The sequence below is a fragment of the Lotus japonicus genome, chromosome 3 (assembly GCF_012489685.1).
Source record: "Lotus japonicus ecotype B-129 chromosome 3, LjGifu_v1.2".
Taxonomy (NCBI): domain Eukaryota; kingdom Viridiplantae; phylum Streptophyta; class Magnoliopsida; order Fabales; family Fabaceae; genus Lotus; species Lotus japonicus.
In genome coordinates, this window is record NC_080043.1 from 30,820,892 (window position 1) to 30,833,853 (window position 12,962).

The following is a 12,962-nucleotide window of genomic DNA, read 5'->3' on the forward strand; positions in this document are numbered from 1 at the left end:
AAGATTTGTTGGTTCTTTCATAGCTACCAAAATATGATCAAACAGTTTTTAAATATGTAAATATGTTTTTAAATGATTTTTGTTGATTGAGCACATCTTTTTGGATGCCATATAAAAGTAATGGAGGTTAAAAAATTTACTATAACACTTTTTTCACTTATTCATAAACTAATTTGAAAAATTTATGAAAATAAATTAAAAAAAGTTATAAATAACTATAAACTCATACTCATAACATAATCTGAACAACTTATAAGAATAAACTCAAAATAGCTTATAAGTTGATTGTAAACTATTTACATAAATTCTATCAAATATTTGCTAATCCATTTGTGTTATTCAATAAACTCAAATAAAATCTACAAACAAAAGAGACCTATACAAGATGAGAATGCTTAACATCCGGAGTTTGTAGGAAAAATGTTAACTTCACATTTGTAATTCACCTCCATCTATGTGATATAAGAAGAAAAGAAAGAGAAGTGTGTGATATCATTAGTGATGTGATAAAAAATAAAAGAGTAAAATACACTCACCTCCCTCAAGGTTTGCCAGAATGACACTCTACCCCATTCTTTTTTTAAATCTACACTCCACCCCATTTTTTATAAAGGCAAAATTTAGTGACGAAAACAAATTCGTCACTAATAAAAAATAATTACTAATTAGTTAAAATTTAAATAAGTTTAATGCATATACACTATCATACATTAATTTATGAAAATAATTTTACTGAATTAAATTTAAAAAAACAATCCACTCTGTCTGTTAAGTCCACGTCCCATCTGTCTCCAAATCATATTTCTCACCACAAACGGTCACCACCAAGCCTTTGCTCCCTTTAACACGACGGCCACTGTCCCAGAATGTGAAACCCCATGGCACCACCATGCATCAAAGTTTTGTTGCGACCTGAACCACAGAACATGAATCGCACATTCCCAAAGCTATATGTTCAACTACTTCTTGTGAACTTCACCCCCTTTAAGTTGCAAGCGAACGCTCTGTTGGTTTAAGATGTCGTTGGATTTTGTTAAAAAAGGTGCTCCACCGCATCGTTGGGTTCTAATAACCTCCGATCCACTTCATATTTCTTAATTTTGTTTCTCTATTTTCTTCACCCATTTGTCTTGCTTTTTTGGTCTACAATCCAATTTTCAAAATTTGAGGTATAAAGAGATTATTTTGATTAAAATTGAATTATTACCAAATATGAAAACACAAGCATGTTTCCCTATGTTCGAGATATGGTTTGTAAACCGGTCGGGTGTGCTATTGCAGAATTTGCATTTTGAATTTATGGAGGAAGACCGCGATTGAGAGAATGAGGAGGACTGTGATGTTTTCATTTTTAAATTTATTGGATTATATTGAAAATATTTTTTGAAATAATTGATTAACAATTTAAATAATAACTAATTATTAATGAAGAATATTTTTCGTCACTAAATTTGCATCTATATAAAATGGGGTGGGGTGTAGATTTTAGACAAGAATGGGGTGGAATGTAATTCTAACAAACCTTGAGAGGGGTGAGTGTACTTTACTCAAAATAAAAAAGAGATAAAAATAGAAAGGAGTGAAAATAAAGAAGATGAACCGATGAAGAGACAAAAACTACTCAATCTCTAGTATAGTATATGTAGATAAGAGATAAAAAAGCAACTAGCAAACAGACAAAAAGAAAGCTCAGACAGCCAATGGTTATGGTCTTTAATCGATTTTATTTTCATCCTAAACAAGTCAATCAAATCCTTGATAACAACACTAGATGACAACCCACTACACATGTCAACACTAAACAGATAGAGATCCAAAGGGATATGGCAACCCAAGTGAACCATCCGTTTAGAGGTTCTATTCTGAAGCACAAGACACAACCAGAGGCTCCTTTCACCACCGCAACCACAGTAAGAACCACGAGATTTCAAGTCATCAATGCAGCATCCTCCACTGGCAGCAGCGCCAGGCAGCTCATAGAGTCCGGCACCATCAGGACTATATCACCAAAAGATGCTTCCACAGCCTTGAATTCAGAGGGCTTCGTTCTCCTTGATGTGAGGCCAAACTGGGAGATAGAGAAGGCACGAGTGAAGGGGTCTCTGCACGTGCCAATCTTTGTGGAAGATAAGGATAATAGTCCCATTACCCTGCTTAAGAAGTGGGTGCATTTTGGTTACATTGGCTTGTGGACTGGCCAATACTTTACAACCTTGAACTCTGAGTTCGTTAGTCAAGTGGAAAATGCCATTCCTAGAAAGGACACCAAGCTTCTTGTGGCATGTGGTGAAGGACTGAGGTGAGCACTTGAAACTTGGAAGATATTGTTTTCTTGCAAAATGTGACTATTAGTTTTTCTAAACCTCAAGATTCTTGATCTTTTTTATCAGTAAAATAATCAATGACTTTTATTTGAAGCTTTGTTATCAGTTTGCGACTTTGTGTGACATGTGTGATTTTTCTCAATTTACAATGTTAAGCTGAGAAATTAAAGTAGATATATGGTAAAAAGTGTTAATAAATGTTAGACTTGGGTCTAATTCGAATTCCAAGATGACACCGGAGCTTGTCCTAGATTGAACCATCCATATATGGCCCACCCGCAAATGTGATATGCAAATTCCGCGCTCCACAACACTCATCCCTAACTAGATTTTGGGATAAATATTTTAGTCATAACCCGAATTCTAAGATAAAGCAAGCAAAACAAGCTGATTATGGAAATAGAGCAGAATACCAATTTGTTGAATTTGTGGAATAAAGCGTTGATATATGGTCAGATAAATGTTAACAAAGAGTAGAGTTAGACCTAATCTGAGTTCTAAGATGATATTAGAGTTTATCATAAAATCCATTTATTGGACCACCTATATATGGGTCACCCATATATGTTCTAAGCTAGCTTATGAGGTAGATTTGCAGAACACTAATTTGTTGGTTTTTCTGAGTGATTCAGGTCAATCACAGCAGCTACAAAGCTGTATAATGGAGGTTACAGAAATCTGGGATGGTTAGGTGGAGGTTTTAATCGTTCAAAGGACAATGATTTCCCAGAAGTAGAAGGAAAAGAGAAGTTGCAGTATGCCACAATTGGGGGAGCCTCTTACTACTTCCTTCAGTTGCTGATACTTCTACAGGGCAAAGGCTGATAGAATATTAATTAGCACATAGTTTCATAACATGTTAATGCTCATGCTTGTTCACCATTTTAGTTGATAAGCATCTGTGGCCATGTTGCAATGCAAGCACACTAATTTGCTTCAACTTCCATTTAAATTAAGACTTTGGGTTTAAAAAATTGTATTGTTAAAATCTTATATATTAATTTTTGGTGTTTAATAGTTGGGAGCTTGTACTTGTAGTAGACCAGTCTTATATTTTTATTTTTCTATATATATATATATATGTTTCGAGATTCTGAAGTTACAAAATATTTTAAAAAATGTAATCCATATAAAATATCGCTACGTGTATCACACGGGTTCTTACATTAGTATTAGACAAACACGCCTTGAACTCGTCACTACCAAAAATAGAAAAAACGGCCAGCCATAAATTACGCAAATTAAACCTCCAAGCACACACTAAATACAGCAACACGTACAATACTACACCAAACAGATCAGACATAAAGGAAAAGATGCAATTTGTTACAGCTTACAACTGATATATATATATAGTCAATGAGAACCCCACAGGGCATTATCAAAAGCAAAATATTGGATGCACAACAAAGGGAAGAGCTTGAAGTCATTCCTATTTGTCCAAAAACGAATCACGGTGAAACTTTGAATCAAATTAAAGATCTTCACTTTGATTTCATCTGATTCACATTTCTAATTATTTTGTACCTGCTGCATATACAATGTCGAAGGATTTTAGATGTGATTCAAGGCCAAAAGATATGAGGAGGTCTAAAAGCATAAGATCTTACAAAAATATGGGGTGGATGTTTGTGGGGTGTTGCAAGAGAGGGTGGTATAAGACCCGAATGCACCTCCACCTTTAGCTGAGTTAGCAATAAAGAGAACAAGATTCACAAGAAATCTAGCTTCTGACTTTTTGTTTTTGTTAATTTTAGTTTTAGACCCAATTTGTTCCCTACTCGAACAAGATTGTTAGAAATCTGGTTGTGATAATCCTGGATAAAGTCAAGAATCGTGAGCGTCCACTTTCCGAACAAATTATTTCGACCCTATAATTGCCTGGGTTCACGAAATCTTTGTTGGGATAATGCTTGACAATCAATCTGTTTCTTGGCACAAGAGAACAGATTAAGAAAGTAGAGAGATGTTGTGTTGTTCGAATTTCTGTTTTAGAATTCTGTTTTCTGGTTTTCTGTATATCTTTCCTTAGGCTGCAAGCAACCTTATATAGAAGGTTGTGTTTGCACGAATGATCACAATTGTTCCGAAAAGTCACAATTGTTACGAAAAGTCACAATTGTTCCGAAAAGTCACAATTGTTCCGAAAAGTCACATTTGTTCAAACAATTTCAAACTAGGGTCACAACTGTTCAAGCGGGACCCCAGCCAGGGGCTCCGCCCCTTGGACCCCGGTTCGTATTCGCGGTCAATTATGCGTTGGCTCACCGAGCGTGCACTCCGCACTAACCTGACTCGATTCCGAGCCTAACGCGTAATTGCATCAGCCTATAGTAGATCACATTACTACTAAAATACATTGATGATTCTAAAATCACCAACAAATCCCCCCCATTTTAGCGTAATCCTTGATCTACTCAGTTTATAACACACAGATATAACGATCAAACAAATGCATAAATGAAAATATCTTGCGATTGAATTTCCACTTTAGTACAAATACACATTCCAAATACTCGAGAATCGGGGTGTCTTTAAAGATTGAACCCGTCAACCCATTTGAATATCTAAAGATACTGTACACATATGTTTCTACAACACTCTACTATTCATACTTGACACTTTACAAGCCATGTGTCCTTATCCAATAATAAGCATATAGGAAGCCAAGTCCAAGCTTCTTGAAGCGGCAAAACTTCATGCTTACATAGGTGATCCTTTTAATCTTGCACCTGCATTTACAATTTTCCAAAAGAACCATTAAGAAGATATACTTCAACCTAGCCATCACTTGCAAGTCTGAGCACATACCTTGGGAAGATAAACACAAGTGCTCCAATCTCTAACTATGATCTTTCCACATTGAATTCAGCTTCTAACGTTGTATTAGAAGGGAATTGGGTATAACATAGGAAGTAGATTTAAATGGACTTTAATCCCATTCCAATTACCGACTTCTTCACTAAGTCTCTAGCTAACCCCTTCGTCAAGTGGTCAGCTAAGTTCTGTTGCCGAACAAACTCAATGGATATCACCCCATTCAAGATTAATTCCCTAATCATACTATGTCTAACACCCAAGTGTCTAGACTTTCCATTGTACATTTGACTATAAGCCTTGGCCAATGTGGCAGCACTATCACAACGGATAGAAATTGGTGATATCGGTTTAGGCCATAATGGAATCTCATATACCAAGTTTCTTAGCCATTCCGCTTCTTTACCAGCAGCAGCCAATGCCACAAACTCTGATTCCATTGTAGAACTAGTTATACATGTTTGCTTCTTGGAAGCCCACGAGATGACACCTCCCCCAAGCAAGAACACCCAACCACTTGTAGAGGATGAGTCTTCAACATTATTTATCCAACTAGCATCCGAATAACCCTCTAATACCGAAGGAAATCCCACATATGACAATCCATAATTCATAGTACCCTTCAAGTACTTGAATACCCTAGTTATCGCATGCCAATGATGTCTACTAGGATTACTAGTAAATCTGCTCAACTTTCCAACCGCAAAAGCAATATCCGGTCTAGTGCTAATCATAGCATACATCAAAGAGCCTATAGCTCTTGAATATTCGAGCTGATCCACAGGTTTACCTGTATTTGGCATAAGTTTTTCACTCGGATCTATGGGAGTACTAACCGGAGAACAACTTTCATGATTAAACTTCTTGAGTATTTTCTCAATGTAATGAGATTGCGTAATTACAATCCCCTTATTCTCCCGTTTAATCTTAATACCAAGAATAACATCCGCTTCTCCCATATCCTTCATGGAGAACTTTGATGACAAGAAATTCTTTGTTTTATCAACTTGATTTTGGTCCGTGCCAAAGATCAACATGTCATCCACATATAGACAAATAATGACTCCTTTACCGAATGTATCAAATTTGCTATATACACATTTGTCAGCTTGGTTTAGAATAAAACCACTAGACAAAACAACCTCATCAAATTTTTGATGCCATTGCTTCAGAGCTTGTTTCAGCCCATACAACGACTTAACTAGCTTACACACCTTATGCTCATTACCAGGCATTACAAATCCTTCAGGTTGCTTCATATACACTTCTTCTTCCAAATCACCATTCAGGAATGCTGTTTTGACATCCATTTGATGGATCACTAGATTGTGAATAGCCGCTAAAGCAATCAACAATCTAATAGTAGTGATACGAGCAACTGGAGCATAGGTATCGAAGTAATCAATCCCTTCCTTCTGTCTAAAGCCTTGGATTACCAATCTAGCTTTAAACTTGTCAATTGTACCATCGACTTTCATCTTCTTTTTGAAGATCCATTTGCAACCCAATGGTTTACAACCTGGTGGTAAATCAGATAATACCCAAGTATTATTTTCCATGATAGAACTCATCTCTTCATCAATTGCTTCTTTCCAAAAAGCAGAATCTCGAGATTTCACAGCTTCATCATACGTTCTTGGATCCTCCTCTATACTATAGAAATAATAGTATTGATTATCAATCTGATCCTTTGATCCCTCAACTAAATATAATTGAAAATCCAAACCATAAGATTTAGGTTTTCTAGCTCTTTTGCTTTTCCGATGTTCGAGTGTCTGACTTGGTACATCAGTTGAATGATCATCCTTTGTGGGTTCATCCGACTTAGATATAAGGTCCTTTGGTCTAGGTATAGAAGAGAAACAATTCTCATCAAATATGGCATCTCTTGATTCTATAATTGTGTTAATAGAAACCGAGTCATTAGGTTCTATAACATAGAACCTATAGGCTTTGGAATGTTCAGCATATCCAACGAAGATGCAAGCTACACCCTTTTCACCCAAAGTTTTCCTTTTAGGATCCGGGAGTCTGACCACGGCCCTACAACCCCAAACACGTAGAAATGTTAAGTTGGGTCGTTTCTTATACCAAAGTTCATATGGGGTAGTCTTGTTCCTTTTATTAGGAACCCTATTTAACAAATAGCAAGCCGTTAACATGGATTCTCCCCAAAACCCTTCACTCAAACCAGAATAGGATAACATGGCGTTCACCATTTCTTTAAGAACTCTATTCTTCCTTTCAGCCACACCATTTTGTTGAGGTGTATAAGGTGCCGTAGTCTCATGAATGATTCCTACGGATTGAAAGAATTCAGGATCATAATATTCACCACCTCTATCCGTACGTAATGTTTTAATCATCACATTCTGTTGCAATTCAACTTCAGTTTTATAAACTCTAAATTTATCTAAGGCTTCATCTTTAGAATGCAACAAATAAACATAATAGAATCTAGATGCATCATCTATGAAAGTGACAAGATACTTTTTATGTCCTAATGATGGAGTAGCATGCAAATCACATAAATCACTATGTATCAATTCAAGTATGACAGATTTCCTTGTTATGCTTTTAAAAGGTTGCCTAGTGATCTTTGTTAACATGCAAGTTTTACACTTTTCTATATTTCCATCAAAAACAGGAATTAAATCATCTTTAGACATTTCAAGCATTCTTTTATAGTGTACATGTCCTAGACGAGCATGCCATAAAGATGAATTGGTAACATTCAAAGAAGACATAAATATAGAACCAGAATCATTAGGAACTCCATTCAAATTCAACATAAACATACCATTATTATAATATCCAAATCCTACAAACACACCAGACTTTGATAATACATATTTATCGGATTCATACACTTGCTTGTATCCAAGCTTATTCAATACAGGACCAGAAACTAAGTTCTTACGTAGTTTAGGAACATACAAAACATTAAACAAAGTAATAGTTTTTCCAGAACTGAATTCTAACACCACGCTTCCTTTGCCTTCAACAGGATCAAAGTGATGATCTCCCATGTAGAGGACAGATCCATCTTCCACTGGAACAAAAGTCTTGAACCAGAAACGATCCTTGCAAACATGTGTTGTGGCGCTAGAATCAATCCACCACGCAATAGCATCATCCTTGTTCTTGGGATTGGTCCTTAGACCCCTTTCCCGAACCACTTGCATTCGCGTTATCATGCTTCTTTCCAGAACGGCAATCCCTCTTGAAGTGGCCTGTCTTACCACACTTCCAGCATTCTAGTTTCGGTTTCTTGTTAGAACCGAAACTTCCTTTGTTGTTCTTGAAAGCACGCTTCTTTCCTTTGTTTTGTTGTTATTGTTCTTACTACCCTCCTCGATCATATTAACCGAGGGACCAGCAACTTCTTTTCCTTTTCCCTTGTCACTCTCCTGCGCTCTTAGAGATTCTTCTATGCGCAAGTGACTTCCAAGTTGGACCAAAGACAGTTCGTCTTTTCCATGCTTCAAATTGTGTTTGAAATCCTTCCATGAAGGGGGCAACTTGTCTATGATACTTGAGACAGATATTGTTTCATCCATCTTCAATCCGTGCAGTGTGAATTGTCCAAGAATTCGTAGAAGTTCATTGTATTGTTCCATGACAGACCTTGATTCAACCATTTTGTAATTGTTGAAATCAGTCACCAAGAACTTCTTACTGGATGAGTCCTCTCCCATGTACTTGGCTTCAAGACAATCCGACAATTCCTTTGCAGATTCCACATTTTGATAAATATCGAATAAAGAATCAGACATACCGTTAAGAATGTGTCCTCTGCATATGTAGTCGTCATTCTCCCACTTTGATCTGCTTCTTATATTTTCAACAGTTTCTTCCTCCAGAAGTTCAGGAATCGGTGTAGACAGAACGTATACCACCTTCAATGTTGTCAACAAGAAATGCATCTTCTTCTGCCAACGCCTGAAGTCTTGTCCTTGAAACTTGTCCAATTTCCCGAACTTAGTAGTCATCTCCTTGACAGCGCCTTCTCCAGCCATGATTATCAGTAAAATAAATAATTTGTTCGTTTGTTAGAAATCTGGTTGTGATAATCCTGGATAAAGTCAAGAATCGTGAGCGTCCACTTTCCGAACAAATTATTTCGACCCTATAATTGCCTGGGTTCATGAAATCTTTGTTGGGATAATGCTTGACAATCAATCTGTTTCTTGGCACAAGAGAACAGATTAAGAAAGTAGAGAGATGTTGTGTTGTTCGAATTTCTGTTTTAGAATTCTGTTTTCTGGTTTTCTGTATATCTTTCCTTAGGCTGCAAGCAACCTTATATAGAAGGTTGTGTTTGCACGAATGATCACAATTGTTCCGAAAAGTCACAATTGTTCCGAAAAGTCACAATTGTTCAAACAATTTCAAACTAGGGTCACAACTGTTCAAGCGGGACCCCAGCCAGGGGCTCCGCCCCTTGGACCCCGATTCGTATTCGCGGTCAATTATGCGTTGGCTCACCGAGCGTGCACTCCGCACTAACCTGACTCGATTCCGAGCCTAATGCGTAATTGCATCAGCCTATAGTAGATCACATTACTACTAAAATACATTGATGATTCTAAAATCACCAACAAAGATTACCTCATGTAAAAGATAACTGCATGTGTTACACCAAAAGTTATGTATCAAGTTGTTCGTGGTGTCAAATGAAGTAATCATATTGTCCGTTTGCAGCAGAACTAGTACCAACACATTTGAATTCATAGATAATGCGATTTTATTGTTTCTAAAAGAACAAGAGCAACCTAATTTATCTAATATAGAAACAAAAACTAAATTCAATCTAAACGACGCAACCACAAAAGTATTTATTAAATCCAAATAATATCTAGTTCCTAATAAAAATTATAATCTAAAATGACCAATTGCTTCCACTTCTACCGACTTGTTGTCTCTCATATAAATGTGTCTTTACTCTTTAACATCAATTGACTCTCGGTAGCTTAGGTTACCCTGCATAAAATCATTTATGTGAGTAGTAGGACTAGAATCTAACCGCCAAGTGTTTCTAGGTACTGAAGCTAAATTAACTTCAGAGCACACCAAAACAAGTGGTGAAACTTTGATTACACACCAAGCATGGTACTTGGTGCAATTTTTCTTATGATGTCCAATTTTCTTAGATTAGAAGCACTTATCATTGTCCGAGATCATTTCTTCTAATTCAAACCCTTAGCAGCCTCAATTTATTTCTCTTTATGCCCTTTTCCTTATAGGTGCTTCCCAAACTATTACTTTAATGCTATCATGCCTAAATCTCTCCTCCACTTGCACAAGATATGGAATAAGCTCATTAAGATTTCATTTCTCATTTTAGCAATTATAATTTACCTTGAATGACTGAATTGCATCGGAGAAAGATTAAAATCAAATGCCCTAGGAGGTCTTCAGATATCTCAAGTTTTAGTTCCTTAAGTTTAGCGGCTATATGAGACATTTCCATAATGTACTCTCTGGTATTTCCTTTGCTTCTATACTTCATGGAAATTAAACGTTGTAGAAGTTTACTTATATATGCCTTATCGCTTTTTGTCAAGCGTTTTTCATGTTCGACAATGAAATCTTTAACATAAGTGGTCCCTTCAGATACCATACCCCTAAAGGTTGTTGAAATGTTGCGCTTGATTATCATGAAACACATACAGTTTGAACGATTTTACTTCTCAGAGTCCCTTCCAATTAGTTTTTTAACGAAACTTGCTTCCATAAGAGAAACAGACTTATCATTTCACATTGCAATATCTAGATCCATACAACCTAGAATAAGCTCAAGTTCCATTCCTTGAATTGGTCCAATTTAATGTTGGAAAATAACTTACATCTGTAGATGTTGAAGTAAACTGTCTAAAAGAAAAGCATACAACATAATTAGCATACTCATAATAAATATTGAAGTACCATAAGTGAATTCAAAAATATGCAAGGATTGGGATTTGGGTCATTACGAGATCAGTTAAGTCCTTTACGGGGAAACATCATCACTCAAATCGCTACTCCAATCTTGCCGTTCCCTTAAGGCCTTTGATTATTTCTATTAATTCCTCACCTAAACTGAGAAAATGCCTCATAAATTGTAAAGGGACATGAGTAGGTTTGATAGCACATTATAGGTTTCGGTTATATCCTCAATGATTTTCTCACTCTCATCTTCTCTTATTAAACGAATTATAACCATTGGAAAATGAAGAGAGAGTTTAAAGGAAATGGTTATACTTGAACTTATACATGTAAAAGGAAAACTCTAAAAGTTTTGAACGAGAAGAGCCATATGGTCTACTAATGAAAAATTCAAAAGCACTCTTCGTAGAAGAAAAAAGTGAGATTATAAAATTTTGAAGTGAAGAAATGATTTCCTCAAGAACATTATTTATAAAAGGGGGAATGAAAGGAAGAAACTTTCCATAATGCTCTTTCTCCAATATTAAAAATATAAATATAATTGACGAGCAAGTATGAAACCTAAAGTAAAGCATGAGATTTGAAAAAAGTGGCTATGTTGACAGTTGCGACTTTATTACATGTTTTTATGATTAAGTCATAACTGCAATATATGATTGTTCATTAATTATGACGTTTCAAGATTCAAAAAACTTTCAAAAGAACTGAGCCGCAATGAGTAAAGTTAATGAATTTTATCTCGGCCAAAAAGTTGGTTCAAAGAAAGTGTTTCTTGAATATTTCAAATATGATTTTCATCTCATAATGTTTACATATCATACTGAATAAACTTGTTAAGGCCTGACATTGAATTACATTAAATACCATGTAGGGGGGCTCCTGTTTCAGTCGACCCAAAAGGTTATTGAGCCCAATATCGTTTGAGGCGACCCAAAGGTTCCACAATTAGGTGTGTTAAGTTTAAACACCAATCGTATCGTCTATCATGTTTTGAATGGTAACAATTTTCAAGAGTGTAAATGAACTCATTGCTTATATCATGTGAATTGCATTTTTAGGAAATTACTAACACACCATTCAAGACATATCAACTAGAGAAGCAAAGCAAGAGGATGACACAAAGACAAAAAAGATACACTCAAGAAAAGAAAAGAGAGAGAAGACAAGAAGCATCAGAAAGAGAACAAGTCAAGTCAAAGGAGTCAGCAAAGGACAAAGGTACAAATGTAGACGACAGAGTAAAGAAGAAAAGTCATACATGCTTCATCGTCAATTCAAGAAGGTCAGTCAAAGCATCAAGGAAGACTACACAAGCAACAAAATGCTTTATCTGCTGAATAGTCTGATCAGAAGAAGAAGTAGAAAATAATCAAAAGCTTCAGAGCTACACATGAAAGATTTAGAGCTTCAAGGACATACAATGCAAGATTTGTCCAAGCCATCAGATCGGTTGAGAAGATTGTACAAACATCTACTACATAGTCTATCTCAAGGCTGATCAAAGGAAAGCAATGTTCAGAGAAAAGAGCGTCATATTCAAACGAAAATATCTCTGACATTCTTGAGGAGAAAGTCAAGTGCTAGGAAATCAGGAGATACTATACAGAGCACTCTGACCAAGGAAACTAGTGCAACATGTCAACATCAAAGTTTCCTCTTTCTCTCTCATCAAAGAATTGATAGAATGGAGTGAAGTCTATTGTCTTTGTATTCAAGCATCTATCTAATATAGACAAGCTAGACAATTCATCTCTGAAGAAGAAATTGGTCAAAGCTGAAAGTCTCAACGAATAAGTGGCCAACATATGAGAGGTATGAAGCATGCGCCAAACCGACAAATATTCTAAAAGATAAATGGCTAAAGAAAGAGCCTTGTCTGAGATAAATCATGCA

At 36.0% G+C, this 12,962-nt stretch overlaps 2 protein-coding genes across 2 annotated transcripts; one reads left to right on the forward strand and one right to left on the reverse strand.

Annotated features, from left to right (window-relative positions):
- The first annotated feature begins 1,743 nt into the window (after positions 1-1,743).
- Positions 1,744-3,367, forward strand: LOC130709524 (rhodanese-like domain-containing protein 10). Its single transcript, XM_057558908.1, has 2 exons — positions 1,744-2,299; positions 2,957-3,367. The coding sequence occupies exons 1-2, from the start codon at positions 1,824-1,826 to the stop codon at positions 3,147-3,149; spliced, it is 669 nt and encodes a 222-aa protein (XP_057414891.1). The 5' UTR covers positions 1,744-1,823; the 3' UTR covers positions 3,150-3,367.
- Positions 3,368-8,398: 5,031 nt separating this feature from the next.
- LOC130743941 (uncharacterized) lies at positions 8,399-9,160 on the reverse strand. The gene has a single exon (XM_057596151.1). It carries the CDS (start codon positions 9,158-9,160, stop codon positions 8,399-8,401), a length of 762 nt encoding a protein of 253 aa, XP_057452134.1.
- Positions 9,161-12,962: the final 3,802 nt, after the last annotated feature.